Source organism: Hyaena hyaena, unplaced genomic scaffold, assembly GCF_003009895.1.
Source record: "Hyaena hyaena isolate Hyena2069 unplaced genomic scaffold, ASM300989v1 scaffold_2, whole genome shotgun sequence".
In the NCBI taxonomy this organism is placed as follows: Eukaryota; Metazoa; Chordata; class Mammalia; order Carnivora; family Hyaenidae; genus Hyaena; species Hyaena hyaena.
Window position 1 is genome coordinate 8,328,188 of NW_024080634.1, and position 16,079 is coordinate 8,344,266.

The window sequence follows — 16,079 nt, forward strand, 5'->3', positions numbered from 1 at the left end:
AGTCAGATGCTTAACCAAGTGAGCCACCCAGGCGCCCCAAGAAATCCTTATCTTTTAGAAAGACATACTGAACCATTTATTGAAGATACGATGTGAAATCTAGGATCTGCTTTAGGTACAAAGTGAAGTGGTTGGGGATCAGCCATGGGCAGCTGGGCACCTAGGGGTTCATTATACGAGTCTACTCTGTGTATGTGCAAAATTAGCTTCCACAATAAGGTGAAAAAGTTGTTTAAATATACTTCAACAAATTTAATCACTTAGCAAAACCCACAGGTTTAAAAGTAGAAAAATCAGGGCACCTAGGTGGCCTGGTTGGCTGGGCGTCTAACTCTTGATTTCAGCTCTGGTCATGATCCCAAGGTCATGAGATCAAGCCCCACATTGGGCTCTGCACTGAGCATGGATTCTGCTTAAGATTCTTTCTCCCTCTCCCTTTGCCCCTCTCCCCCATTCACACACACTCTCTCAAAGAATAAAAAATGAAGTAGAAAAATCATTAACCTATCCTTGGGTTTGTAACTGACACTCCCCCAGTTCAACAATAAGCCTAAAGGAAGCAGTAAATCTTCCAGCAGGCCTTCCTGTAACGCTCTAACTGCACTAGACATTACGTCACCCTTCCAAGATTCATGGAGGTATGATTAATTACAGTTTCTCCTGGTTACTAAAACAGATCACACAATTACTAAGCATCTTAACTATTTCTCACCTCTGAGGAGAAAGAGTTTCAAAGGAAAAGGAGATCATACACAAATGTGCACACTCAAGCCAGTTTACCTGTAGAGATGTGATTGACCCCGTGTGTCCCTGGAGCACAGCCACCGGGGCACAAGTTCTCAAGCACCACACTCGGATGATCTTATCACAGCTCCCTGCAGCGATCATTGTATTCTCATAGTTAACCGCCATATCTGAAATTTCTGCAGAGTGACCTCTTAATGTGGATAATAGGCGGCCATTGTGTGTTGACCAAATATTCACCAAACAATCATCTGAACCCTAAGAAAAAATATACCCCAAAATAAATGTTAACACAGCAAGTCTTACAGCATTTTAAAAAATACCATTTACGTGTCACTTAAATTAAGATTCTATAAATTCTCTTCTCTTTCCAACTGTAGAATATTCTATAAATTACGAATCTTACAGTCAGAAAACTTACAGAACAATAGTTTTTTGTTTCTTCAAACCACATCTATATAAATTACGATACTGTGAAGTTTTCATTTCTATGGACCAGACCACATTATAAATACTATTTTCCCAAAATCCCCTGCCGAGTAAGGAGTCCAACTGAAAGGTTATCACTCACCTATTTCACTTTAACAATGGTTAAATGTCAGTTTAGCTCACGTCAAGCTAAATAATTTGATACGTGTTAGGACAGGTACGTAGATCACAAGCTGAGTAGGTGGCAATCCCAAAAACAAGTAAAAAATAATAGGACTAGCACCCTCATTTTAAATAACCAAACAATGGAGTCTCAAATTTGTAGTAGCAGCCGGCGTCCATCCTACTCAGCTCATGTTTGAGTGTCTACTCTGAATCTTACAACTTTGAAAAAGGAAATTTAAACTTTTGATTCCTTGTAATTTTCCCTTAAAATACTAAAATGGTAATTACCTTACAAATATTTACATATAGTTTTATAATAATTATAAAATAATCTTGCAGTGTTCAAGTAATTAATTTCTCAGGATCAATGAGTAATCAATGTGAATATGAATCACCTAAAGAGATTTGGGTTTTTACGGAAGGGTTTTGGTTTGCTTTGGTTACTAGCATACTAGGAACCTCACCAGTAGGTCTCGAATAGGCTGGAGGGGAAAGGGTTAGGCATGTATATTTTTAAGATCCTTGACGACCAGGCCCACGATCCACCACTTCAAATCAAGGTCTCGCAAACACTATACTATCTGCAAATGAATCACTTGGGATACGTAATAAAAATGCATACTCATGGGCTCTGCATCAGACCTACGGAGTCACAATCCCTGAGAATGGGAACCACAGAACCTACGTGTTTTAGAAGATTGCCTAGATAATTCTAACACACACTGAAGTGCTCCAGAGGATACCAAAGGGAGTTTAAAACAGCAACTCACTGTAAAGATTCTATGTCCTGTCCTATCAAATGCTACACAGTAAACAGCAGATAGATGTCCGAGAATCCTCCTGTGCATTTTTATATGCTGATACATAGTTCCTGGAAAGGCTGTGCTAAAAGTAGAACACCCTGTGAGTTGTTTTCCTCGATGTATCTCCACTAGGAAATAAAAACAATGAGAATGGTTAAGGAAGAGTCAACCATGTAAAAACACGAAGAAAAACTCCCCAACAATTTCTAGAGGTCACAGAATCTATGTTCAAGAAATCCTAAGGACACAAGTTTCTCCCCAATTCTGTTCTACTATAATCACTACTATGGGCTTATTTACAATAAGATTATCTTTCATTAATTTTTATTACATTTAGGAATAACTTTGGGAAAACAAATTTGGAAACTGATACTCATTACTACTGCAACACTATCGCCAGTATTTCCTTTTAAATTTTAATATGGCAGTTACAAAGATGGTCAAGAAATCAGAAAGACTGTTTCGGTCATCCGAAAAGGCAAGCTCACTCACCAAGACTCGGTGGGGAACCATAATTCACCGGCATTTCAGGAGGTCTTCCTCTGTGAAGAGCAGCAAAGGCAGAGCCCTTCCAAACTGTGTGCCTGCAGTCTTTAAAACGAATTTTAGATACACATAAAATCTTGAAAGTTAACCCCAAGAAAGATTTTATAGAATACTTACGTATATTGTAATAAACTGTTTATTCAAAGTTGTATCAACTAATATACTTTAACAGAAAAGCCCTAGAGGTTTATTAAGACTATTTCTGAAGGGGAAAAAAAATTAAGACATCTCAGATACAACAACAACAGCTAACATTAGTGTAGCACTTTACAATTTACAAAGTGCGTTCCACGTACATTATCTCGTTGAGTCCTCACAACAACCCTGTGAGGTAGGTATGATCGCCAATGTACAAGTGAGGTAACTGAGGCTCAAAGGTTCCAGGAGCTTGAAAGAGATCCGCTGCAAGTGGTTAAGTCTACACGGACCATACAACCAGATCTTTTGACTTCCAAGTCCTAGTCAATGCCAAGTAAGTTTTTATGTTTCAATGCAGAATTATACCACATAATCATACGAGATCTTAATCACAACTGATCCAACTTTCCAAAAAACATGGAAATTTTTGTAAGAAAAATTTTATTCGATTTATATGAAAATCCTTAAAACGTTAACGGAATTTTAAAATTAATTTTGGCCAGTATTACCATGACTTTAATCTCCCTAGGAAATACGGACAAAATCATATGCCTTTCCTCTTGTTTTAGGATCATGGATAATCCTTTACACAAGAGCACGCACGTAGGATCCGGGAGTCTGAACACTCATTCTCAAGTCCCGTCCCTCTTTGACCTATCCGCAAATATATACGAAGAAGAAACATCTGCCCCTCTAGGGGAGATAGCAGCAGAGCACAGACTACGCTGGGCCAGAAATCAGCTTCTTCACAAGTGAAAGAGGAAGGGAAGGCAGGCATCACAGAAACCTCTACTGAGCCTCGGGTGCCCCAACCTAACACGCATGTTACGTTTTACATGAATGGATTCATCTCCACCATCATGACCAAAGAGCGGTTACAAGGCATCCTCTCGTGACACTAGTACAGAACAGAGAGCTACGGACCCTACCCTAGGGCAGCGGGCTCAAGTCTCTTCTAAGGTCTGCCGGGTCTAAAGCAGTGCTCATCACAAAACAACACGGAGCTTGACACAAGTAAAGAAAACAGAGGGAAACAGGCCACTCGGGCAACTACTACATAACAGCCTAAAATAGAATAATTACAAGGTGAATAGGGACACAGAGAAGGGAGGGTAGGAACAGTTTCCTGAGCCAAGCCCCGGTGCGGCAGGGCCACAGAGCACTAAGAAATGACTAAGGCCGACAGAGCGGTCTGGCATGGAACCAGGAAGGAGGGCTGTTTGTCCTCAGTCAAGCTTTGTACTGGCGGCGCACCTAAGAGGCAGCCTCACATCAGCAACAGATCGTAAAGATAATCACGGGGGACGAACTGGACGGATGCTCAGGATCAGAAGAGCCAACATTCTTGCCCATTAGCAGTGAGGCCACGTTGTATACATAGATCATATCACATACATATACTTAGTCTAAGTGATTTATACCAAGCTAACAGAAGAAGAACAGCAATTCCAAACATTTTGCTACCACATAACTTTGCGAAAAAATCAAATTGGAGAAAAAAGAACCATGCAATTGTACATTTTTGGTGCTTGTTTTCAAACTGCTACCAAATTTGGAAAATCACTTCCTCTTATAACAAAGGGCTTTCAGAATCTAAATACCAAATAAAATACTTCTAGCATTTAATGAGTTTATTAGACACATACAATTACATTCAATAAAGTTATAAGTGAGCTACAAAATAGAAAATTAAGAACTCACATCGATAAAACCTCAAACACATCTCAGAATAAATTCAAGCTTTTTCGCTTAACATCTATACCTTTGTCACTTTTTTTTAAATGCAGGACCCATTAAACACTTACGTAGTAAAATTCAATGTCTATGCTAAATGCAGAGAATTTTATAGTCCACAGCATGGTTTATAGTTACATATCGCCTTTCTTCCACAATGCTTACATTACTTCACAATTATAATTATCATTAAGCTACAAAGCAGAACACTTCTTCAAATTAAGGTACCTTTTGCTGTACGTAGCAAAGACTGCCTTCCTGCACCAAGTAAAGAAGTGACTCTTGAAATACTGGGCGGAATTTCTTTATCCAACATGGGGCCAATGCGCTGGCAGATTTGCAACAGATGATCAGGAGCCACATGCTTATTGGACAAGACCTAGTTGGAGAGCAAGGGTTTTAAACATTATTTACGATAGTATCAAAAAAACAAACAGCAAGGGAGAAGTCTGACAAAACACATGAGAAACAGGTACAATGAAAACTATAAATCACTGCTGAGGGAAACTAAATAAACAGCAAATTGATCTGTAGGTTTAAAGCCATCCCAATCCAAATCCAAGCAGGCTGTCTTATAGAAACAGATTAATTTTATTCTAAAAGTCATATTCAAATGCAAGGGGCCTGCAAAACCCAAAGCTGCTTTAAAACATATAAAGTTGAGTTATGAGAAGAATGCCTGACTTCAGGAATCATCATATAAGGACACCTGGTTTTTGACAAAAGCACAAAGGAGGAAAGATAATCTTCTCAACAAATGGTTGTGGAACCACGAGACATCCATTTGTTGAAATGGTTTTTCTTTTAATTAACTCTGATCCTACATCACATCATAAAGAAAAATTATCTCAAGACAGTTCACATCTCTAAATGTATAATCTAAAAACTGCAGACTTTATCACAGAAAACACTGGAGAAAATCATGACTTGGGATTAGACTTCTCACATAACAGAAGTACAATCCACACAACAACCAGCCAATACCCTTGACTTCATCAAAACAGCTTGTTTTTTCAAAAGAGCATGAAAAAACAACCCACAGACTGAAAGAAAATGTCTGCAAAGAGTATACCTGATAAGCGACTTGCATCTAGAATATTAAAAAACTCTCGACACTCAATTATAAGAAAAAAATCTAATTTTTAAAAACAGGTGAAAGATTTACACAGACCACACACACACATATACTCTTTCTCTCTAAAGATGCACAACACCATTCATTAGTAACAAATTGAAAAAATGAGGTATTACTAACAGCTGTTAGAATGGCTAACATTAAAAGGTCCAGACCAAGACTGGCAGGAACGTGGAGAAGCTGCTGGTGGGAATACACAATAGTACAACCACTTTGGAAAACGCTGGGGCCTGAGGTGATCTCTTAAAATGGTTTGCTTTTCACTTGACCCAGGAAATCCTACATAATCGTGCAAATCAAGAGGTTCAAATCCCTGTGTTCACGTCAGGGACACATGGGAAAGCGCCCAGGCCAGCAGGGGTGTGCGTATCTGAAGGACGTCACCCTGGAGAAGCAACATGTGCCCTTCCGTCGCTGCCGCGGTGGAGGTGGCAGGTGCGCCCAGGCCAAACAGTGGGGCTGGCACAGAATCGGTGACCCAAAAAGAGGGCTGAATTTTTAGTGAGCGTGCCTAAAAACGCAGACAGTTGTGCTGAACTTAAGAGTTTAGAGGATTCTCTGGTCACTGAGCACATCCGGGTAAAAAAAGCCCATAAGAGGTGGTATAGAGCTTACGGCGCTGGTGGTCAGACTGACCCATACGAAAGCTCTCCCTGCCGCACTCCTTTCTGAAAGACCAGACTGTTCCTAAGCTGGAAGAGGAGCTTGCAAAGACAGAAAAGATATCCCAGAAGAAAATGAGGAAACAAAAACTTACGACCCACGAGTAAATTCTATATAAAATAAATGCAAATAAAAGTTTAAAAAAAGAGAAAGAGAGATAGAATACAGTTGGACAGTTTAATAGTAGCCCATATTATTCAGCTATTCTACTCCTAAGTATTTACTCAAGAAAAAGAAAAGCACACGTTCATAGTAAAAGTCTGTATGTGCGCATGGCCCCACTACATCTGGCCGCAGCAACAAAGGGCTGTTCTCTGTAAGTGTCTACAAGCGCCTCCTGCAATTAACCAGTTTACCCAGGCGTTGGACGGTCAAACAGCTACTCAAATGAGTAACTTAGCCCGGCCCGCACGTACAGCCCAGAGACAAAGCCAGAGAAGGAGCAGAGACTGGTGGCCCGGGCTGAGAAGAAAGCTGTCAGGAAAGGGGATGTCCCCACCAAGAGGCTGCCTGTGCTTCGAGCTGGGGTTAATACCATCGTCACGTTGGTGGAAAACAAGGCGGCTTGGCTGGTAGTGACGGTACGCAAGGTGGATCCAACTGAGTGGGCTGTCTCCCTGCCTGCCCTGTGTCAGAAGACGGGAGTCCCTTGCTGCATCATGAAGAGGAAGGCCGGGCTGGGTGCCTGGTCCACAGGAAGACTGGCACCACTGTCACCTTCACACAGGTTAACTCAGAAGAAGAAGGAGCTCTGGCAAAGCTGGCGAAAGCTATCAAGAGCAATGACAGGTATGATGAGACCCGCAGTCACTGGAGGGGCAACATGCTGGGACCAAAGTCAGGGGCTCTCATCGCCAAGCTGGAAAAGGCAAAGGCTAAATAAAAAGCTGGCCACCAAATTGGGCTGAAGAGTACACTGTTGACTTTTCTGAACATAAAAGCAATTAAAAGTTCTTTTCCAAAAAAAAAAAAAAAAAAAAAGTCTGCACATGACTGAAACATCTTTAAGATCCCAAAGTGGACACCCCCAAATGGCCATTAACAGGTGACTGGATACACACGTTACCGTGTATCTGTACAACGGAATGCTATCCACCGATAAGAAATACATACGAAGCATTAATAACACACGACGACATGGATAAAATCTCAAAATCATTACGCTGAAAGAAGCCAGAGAAAGAGTATACATTGTATAATGTTATTTACACAAAACTCTAGAAAATGCACACTAATATACAGTGACAGAAAGCAGATCAGAAGTCACTGGGGACAGGGAGCAGAGAGAGGCAGGAGGAATTACAGATGGGTTCATCGGGGTCACACACATCCAAAGTCATCAACCTGAACCTTCGTAAACATGAGCAGGTTATTTTATGTCAATTATACTTTTAAAGAATAAAAACACAAAAGGTACTGTATAGTTTATCTCAGGAAGATGCCTAATGACACCTGATTCAAATGTGTTTGTCCTGAACTTTAAGGGCGCATTAAGGTTCCTCAATCACAAGATGAGGTTTCTCAATCGGGACGTTACCACCACTGGAGGAGAGAAAAGGCAGCACTGTCCCGGACAGCCCCTATGTACAGGGCACACGGCCCTCCTGGCTCCCTTCCACCAGGGCCAACAGCATTCCCCAGGCTCCCCAACACCAACGATGCCCCACACATTTTCCAACCCCCCAGAAACGCTGCTCCAAAGAAAACCTGAAACATAGTGCAAGATCTCACTTCTGGGTCTTATGCATTAACTCAAATATAAAATAAGCCTGGATTCAGGGCACCTGGCTGGCTCAGTCAGTAGAGCAGGCGACTCCTGAGTTCAAGCCCCACATTGGGTATAGAAATTACTTAAATTAAAAAACAAACAACCCAGATTCAATATAAAGTTTTTATTCATAAGCACTAGTGACAGAAGAGGCTAAATAAAATATTTTCATCTTTTTTTTTCTACTTTCTAATAGTTTTTTTTAATGCTTTATTTATTTCTGAGAGAGCGAGCAAGCAGGGGAGGGTCAGAGAGAGCGGGAGATACAGAATCTGAAAACAGGCTCCAGGCTCTGAGCTGGCTGTCAGCACAGAGCCTGATGCAGGGCCCGAACCCACCAACCATGAGATCATGAGCTGAGCCAAAGTCAGATGTTCAACCGACTGAGCCACCCAGGCGCCCCTATCTTCAACTTTTCAACATGACTTATGTCTCCTACCTTGACAAATACCCCAAGGCAAAACTCCAAAGACCTATCAAAGCTCAGGGAGACCTCAAAGTGTTTCATAATACTAATTAGCACTCTGTGCTTCAAAGTGTCAGCATGTAAAAGTCTCAAAACCATTGGAGATAATGAGCTCATCATGGGAAGGGAAAGAAAGACAGAAGGAACAAGAAAGTAATCCCAAAAGGCCAAGAAAATCACAGATCTAAGAACTTGTCAGTAATGCAAATCTGAAAACAAAAACCCCACAGAAGTACTCTGCACTGATGGACCTAAATAATGTCTACAAGGCTGAAGAAAGAAACAATGACTTCAGCAATGGCAACACAGATTCTTTTATAGAGTAGACAATCACTTTAATAGTTTTAACATTTTGATTATTCAGGTGGATAGAGAACTTATATCAACTGGTTTTTTAAAACATAATTTATTGTCAAATTAGCTAACATACCGTGCATTCTTGGTTTTGGGGGTAGATTCCCATGGTTCATGGCTTACATACAACACCCAATGCTCATCCCCACAAGTGCCTTCTTCAATGTCCATCACCCATTTCCCCCTCACCCCCACCTACCTCCCCATCAACCCTCAGTTTGTTCTCTATATTTAAGAGTCCCTTATGGTTTGTCTCCCTCTCTCCCTATTTCTAACTAGTTTTTCCCTTCCCTTTCCCCATGGGCTTCTGTTAAGTTTCTCAAATTCCACATGAGTGGAAACATGTGTCTTTCTCAGTTGGCTCTAAGTTTTGAGGTCACACAATCAAGCCTGTCCCCTAAATGGACACCCACCCTTGAAGACAACCTACCACAGACAGAGCCAAAAACAACTTCTCTAGATAGAAAAGGTAGGGACAAAAAAGGGATAGACGGAGTGCCTCCCAGTGCTAGATATGATTTTATTCTATCTCTTAAGTGATCTAGAAGGAAAACTTTATAGGATTATACTCACTGCCTGAATTGAAGCAGCAATAAAACCCATCATTAAAATAATAAGAAGTTTCAACATAGGCAAGTAAACTTAGGCCAAGTCCAGGTGTTAATAGGAACGTGATTCCATGCAGCAGCTGAAATCCCATAAAGAAAATTACAGACTCATTACATTTCTGAGGATTCTAGCAAAACTACCAAAGACGGGGGAGGAGGGACTGTTACTCTATTTTTATATAAAACAAGGTGTTTCTGGAGAATAACGTAGTTCTAGTCCCAATACAGGCAACAAAAGTAATGAACAGAAAATGGTTCTGGATTATTAAAAATATCATATTGACCAATATGATAAATAATGTTCCTTCATTATTTTCAAGTCCTACACCTGAATGTTAGTAACCACCTGTTACTAACTTTGCTAATAAGTAAGCCGGTTATACAATGTCCTCAGGAATCAGGACAGAACTAAGCCCCTTCCAACAGTCAAATAGCCAATCTCTGTACCATCTAATTTTTTGTAACCATACTTAGTCTCAGAAAGATTTTCAGTCACAGTCCCAGGATCACTATATTACTATCACTATTACCAAATACCGCTGTTAGCATGAGCCTCTTTAAGCCCAGGGTAGCAGCTATACAAAGCGGTAGTAAAGTCTAGATAATGCAACTGGAAAGTTATGGGAGAAAGTAGCTTTTTCTGTTAAGTATGGGATACTGTAATGTAATCAGGATCTAGAATGAGTATTTAATATCTTTTTTTTTTATGTTTATTTCAGAGAGAGTGTGACAGAGACACACAGAGTGTGAGCAGGGGAGGGGCAGAGAGAGAGGGAGACAGAATGTGGAGGAGTCCTCAGGCTCTGAGCTGTTAGCATAGAGCCCAATGCGGGGCTCGACCTCATGAACAGCGAGTTCATGACCTGAGCCGAAGTCGGATGTTTTAACTGACTAAGCCACCCAGGCACCCCAATATTTAGTATCTTTAATCTGTGCCTATCTGACCTTTAGTTTTCCCTTGACTACTTTAAACTACATCCAGAAATGTTAAAACGGAAAATGCCTAAATAAACTACCACATCACATCACAATCCTATACAGTGAGCACACAATGGAACAAGAAGTGATACGGAGCATGGTCTTTCACAAAAATTTAAAAACTGGGGTCTTCCTTTAGTAAGTCCCGTCAGCCTCTGATGTGTACAAGTTCTTGGCCTCTTTTCTAAGGTTTATAAAGAAATGCAAGTTTGGGGCACCTGGGTGGCTTAGTCAGTTAAGCATCCGACTCGTGACCTCAGCTCAGGTCTTGATCTCAGAATCATGAGTTCAAGCCCCACAGTGGGCTCCATAAAAGGCAGGTCTCAGAATCATGAGTTCAAGCCCCACAGTGGGCTCCATAAAAGGCAGGAAGCATATTTCAAAAAATAAATTTTTAAAAATTAAAAAAAAAACAACGCAAGCTTAGTAGTCAATGGCAAGATAAACATCGCTATAAAAATAAGAAGGCAAGAGCTTAACTCTCAGTTTATACAAAAGTACCTAGGCAGAGAAACGTTCTAGTGTTAGCATGAAGATCTTTCACTCTGGGTGGCTCAGTCGGTTAAGCGTCCCACTCTGGCTCAGGTCACGATCTCGTGGTTTGTGGTTCAAGCCCCACACTGGGTTCTGTGCTGACAGCCTGGAGCCTGTTTTGGATTCTGTGTCTCCCTCTCTCTCTGTCCCTCTCCCACTTGTGCTCTATAGTTAAAAAAATTTTTAACTATAAAAAAACTTAAAAAAAAACAAAAAAAAAACCCAAAAACATTTATTTTGGGGCACCTGGCTTGCTCAGTTGGCAGAGCATGTAACTCTTGATATCAGGATTGTGGGTCCAAGCCCTACACTGGGTGTAGAGATTAAAAATAAAATATTTTTTAAATTTTTTAAAATGTTTTATTTATTTTTGAGAGAGAGAGAGAGAGACAGCATGAGCAGGGGAGGGCCAGGCTCCAGGCTCTGAGCTAGCTGCCAGCACAGAGCCCAACGCAGGGCTCAAACCCACCAACTGTGAGATCATGACCTGAGCTGAAGTCAGACACTTAACTGACTGAGCCCCGCAGGCGCCTCAAAAATAAAGTCTTAAAAAAAAAAGCTTTTAATTCAGAAAAGACAGTTTAAGCTTCAAAGAGCAGACCACATTTGCTTATCCAACAGCCACTACCTTCCCCTTCAGCAGATCTTCACTTTTCTAAACTCTTTCCTAACGAGGAAGCCATGTGATCTAGTCCTGGCCAATGAAACAGAGAAGAAATCTTCTAGGGCAGGGGAATGATCCTGGAAAATTCTCCCTAATAAAAGAACCTCAGGAAGAAAACAAAAAAAAACCACCAATCCATCCCTCCCATCAATTCTAGGGTATGGTGTTAACAACAAAACTAGGAGCTTGAGAAGAAAAAACCCAAATGTCAATGTGCCCTATCAAAAAGACAGACTGTTTTAGTGACACCATTAAATCAAAGACATCATTATATACCTTTATTATTTAGGTATACTGTTTTTTTTTTTTTCCCTAGGAGAGATAGAGAGAAAGAGACAGCGTGAGCAGGGGAGGGTCAGAGAGAGAGGGAGATACAGACTCTGAAACAGGCTCCAGGCTCTGAGCTGGCAGTCAGCACAGAGCCCGACACGGGGCTCAAACCCACGAACCGCGAGATCATGACCCAAGCAAAAGTCGGACGCTTAACCAACTAAGCCACCCAGGCACCCCTTTAGGCCACTGCTTCTAAGGAAATGAATTATTTCATAAGGCTGCTATCCCATGCTATGCAATCACACGAATCATAACCGCATCGTCCACCAACCTGCAAATCTAAAGCAAAGTCACCTAGCAGCCATCCTGTAAAGCAAAGTTTGCCTGGAAAATACTATTAATGCTTAAGCCAATACTAAATAAGGACATATCCTTAGTTACCCTTTCTATGCAATCTATTCATTTCATTTTCTTCTTCCCTTAGTAAAACAATGACCCCTATTTCTAGACTATGAAAGCTTTTCCAAATTACAAATTATTCAGAAGAAATCTACGATTTTTGATATTCTGTTTGACTTCTGATATCCTTTTTAAATGTTTACTGAGAGAGAGAGAGAGAGAGAGAGAGAGAGAGAGAGAGAGAGAATACACAGAGGAGGAGCAGAGAGACAGAGGGTGAGAGAGAGAATCCCAAACAGGTTCCATGCTATCAGTGGAGAGTCCAATCCTGGGGGCTTAATCTCAATCCTGAGATCATGACCTGAATCAAAATCAAGAGTCAGACCCTTAACTGACTGGGCCATACAGGTGACCCTAATTTCTGATATTCCTTGACAGGGGGTTCTGACTATCACATAGAGTAAGATCATCTGAAAAGAACAAAATTCAAAATGCACAATACTGGGGCTCCTGGGTGGCTCAGTCGGTTGAGCGTCCAACTTCGGTTCAGGTCACCATCTCACGGTTCGTGGGTTTGAGCCCTGTCTCGGGCTCTGTGCTAACAGCTAGCTCAGAGCCTGGAGCCTGCTTCAGATTCTGTGTCTCCCTCTGTCTCTGACCCTCCCCTGTTCACACTGTCTCTCTCCCTCTCTCTCAAAAATAAATAAAACATTAAAAAAGAAAGAAAGAAAGAAAGAAAGACACAATATTCAGGGCTTTATCCATAAATCAGCTGAGTTCTGGAAAAAAAACACTAAATTTGAGATTATTCTTTTGTGCCATGTGAAAATAACTAAATTTTCTAAGCAGAACATAATTAAAATAAGCCTGTGTGAAGACTAATTAATAGTCTGCATCCTACACAGAACTTAAGAGACAAATATTCCCCAAAAGTCAAACTTCCTCTTTTTCTCAATATTGTTTCACAAGATGTATTAAAACAAGAGACTGGCACACTTCAAAACGTATGGATTTTAAACATGTGACAGCCTACAGAAGACATGAAATCGTAAAGTACTGATAAAGTAACAATTTCAGCCACAAGAACAGAGTAAAGATCACAGATTTCAAGATTAATGCAAAACATCTTCTAGCCAGAATCAGTTTATTATTTCATTGAGAAGTCTGTCATATTCCAAATGACCAACAAAAATAAAACCTAGTCAGGGGCACCTGGGTGGCTCAGCTAGTTAAGCGCCTGACTTTGGCTCACGTCATCAACTCTTGGTGAGTTTGAGGCCCACATCGGGCTCTGTGTTGACAGCTCGGAGCCTGCTTCAGATTCTGTGTCTCCCTCTCTCTCTGACCCTCCCCTGTTCACACTCTGTCTCTTAAAATAAATATTTTTAAAAAATGTTTATATCTTATAAAATTTGACCACTAAAATAGTATATGTTATAGGAACAGAAAAGAAAGTCCAGATGCAAGTCATCAAGAATGTAGTAAATGGTGATGACAGTGTTCCCTGTAGACTGTAGAAAAATAAGACTCAAACAGTATTTGCAAACTGACAATTTGGAAAAGGCTAGATTCATACCTCACACCAACCATATCCTCAATCAACTGAATACAGAGACATTACACAGAAACTACAAATAGACTAGAAAAAGTACTGAGAAATAAATACATAATAACTGCCTTTTATAATGTTAATCTTGAAGTACAGAAGGGCTTTAAGGACAACCCTAAAGACAAAATAAAGATTAACAGATGTAACCAAAGTAAAAATCTTAAACCTCTGGGAAAACAAAGCCTCCCAGCAAAACTAAAAAGCAGCCTGCAAGCTGGGAAAGGAACCTAGGACACACAGCAGACTAAAGAATAATCTAGAGATGAAGAATTCTTACAAAATGGTTTAAGACAGTAGAACAGTAAAAGAGATAAAAAGGTAATTCAGAAAAGATAAGGGGCGCCTGGGTGGCTCAGTCAGTTAAGCATCCGGCTTCAGCTCGGGTCATGATCTCATGGTTCATGGGTTCAAGCCTCGCGTCGGGCTCTGTGCTGACAGCTCAGAGCCTGGAGGCTGCTTCCGATCCTGTGTCTCCCTCTCTCTCTGACCCTCCCCTGCTCACGCAGTCTCTCTCTCTCTCTCAGAAATTAATAAAACATTAAAAAAAAAAGATGAATTATCACAGTCACAAAACAAACTTCCTTTAAAAACAAAAGTCTGGGGCGCCTGGGTGGCTTAGTCGGTTAAGCGTCCGACTTTCGCTTAGGTCATGATCTCGCGGTTCGTGGGTTCGAGCCCCACATCGGGCTCTGTGCTGACTGCCAGCTCAGAGCCTGGAGCCTATTTCAGAGTCTGTGTCTCCCTCTCTCTCTGACCCTCCCCTGCTCATGCTGTCTCTCTCTCTCTCTCTCTCTCCTAGAAATAAATAAAAATTTTAAAAAAAAATGTTTAATAAAAAAATAAAAACAAAAAAGTCTTAGGCCTGTAACTGCTGGGTCAGAGGTCAAGCAGGTTTTTAAGACCCATCTCGACCACCCTTTCCCCTCGTCCTCTCAGGGTTTCACATTTCCTTTCCATCCTTCAAGTCAAAGGTTACCCCGTGGAGTGGAGAAGAGCTTTCCCTCCCCAACCGCCTAAAGTATCCTGCCCTCCCCCCACACCTTCCAGATCCCTAACACCTCTGTGAATTTGTATTACAGTAACCTGTCTGCTGCTTCTGGTCAGTTTTACCCCAAAGGTGTAAAATCCCATGAAACCAGAAGCCCTGTCCACATTCTCATCCACACACTGGCCTTCCTGGAGCTCTGACTACAGGAGACATTCGTTTACCGAACACATGCGTCATGCATTCATGAATGAGTCTCACACGAAGTGGGCTTCAGCTGGGTCTGCCCCTTGGGAACAGAACCTCACTGAAGTTACTTGTCACTTCCCGTTTCACCTCAAACTGGGAAATGGTGACACATGCAAGGTGATAGGGCTGCCAAAAGGAAACGAGATTACATAAGTTAAAGCTCTTAACTTTTGTGCTTACTTAGCAAATAATGACTCAAACATTAGCTACTCAGGGCCACAGAGCTGGTTCAGTCAGAAGAGCACTGGATTTTTGATCTTGGGGCCATGGGTTTGAGCCCCACTTTAGGTGTAGAGCTTACATAAATCAACAAACTTAAAAAACATGTAAACCATTTTACTCAATAATTAAGTTTCTAGAAATTTGTGACAAGTGACAATTAAAAATGATATAAATGCAAAGATATATAGATATTACTGAATCACTACTGGGGGGGGGAACTATAAACCAACTGAATGTCCAACAAGCAAATGGCTAGATAAAATTTTCTTGAGAAATTGAAAGGAATTCGCAAAACAGTATCTTTTTAAAGCTCCTATTTTTGTTAGAGTCTAGCATGAAGAAAAAAAAAACACTTCCCACTCTCATGATTTTTCTTTCTCTTTTGCATTTTCTAAATATTCTACAATAAACATTACAAATTTTTATTTAATATTAGGATAATTTTTGGTCAGATTACAGAGTAAAAACTAATGAACTAATTTCATCACTTTTTAGTTACAACCCTAGAGAAAGACCATGATCAACATCTTCAAACATTTACATATAAGTAAAAGCTAAATTTAATATAGACAAAATTTAAGGCTTTAAACTGAGGCTCTACCAATCTCTTTTC

General features: G+C 40.8%; 1 protein-coding gene and 1 pseudogene across 2 annotated transcripts in view; one reads left to right on the forward strand and one right to left on the reverse strand.

Annotated features, from left to right (window-relative positions):
- BRWD1 (bromodomain and WD repeat domain containing 1) overlaps positions 1-16,079 on the reverse strand; it is a 120,915-nt gene that overhangs the window by 92,750 nt on the left and 12,086 nt on the right. For both annotated transcript variants that reach the window (XM_039228920.1, XM_039228911.1), the window contains exons 5-8: positions 4,788-4,938; positions 2,634-2,732; positions 2,109-2,269; positions 781-1,002 (exon numbers count right to left, since the gene is read on the reverse strand). In XM_039228920.1, coding sequence (XP_039084851.1) covers positions 781-1,002; positions 2,109-2,269; positions 2,634-2,732; positions 4,788-4,938 — 633 coding nt within the window. The remainder of the gene's footprint in view (positions 1-780; positions 1,003-2,108; positions 2,270-2,633; positions 2,733-4,787; positions 4,939-16,079) is intronic.
- Positions 6,622-7,265, forward strand: LOC120229602 (annotated as a pseudogene).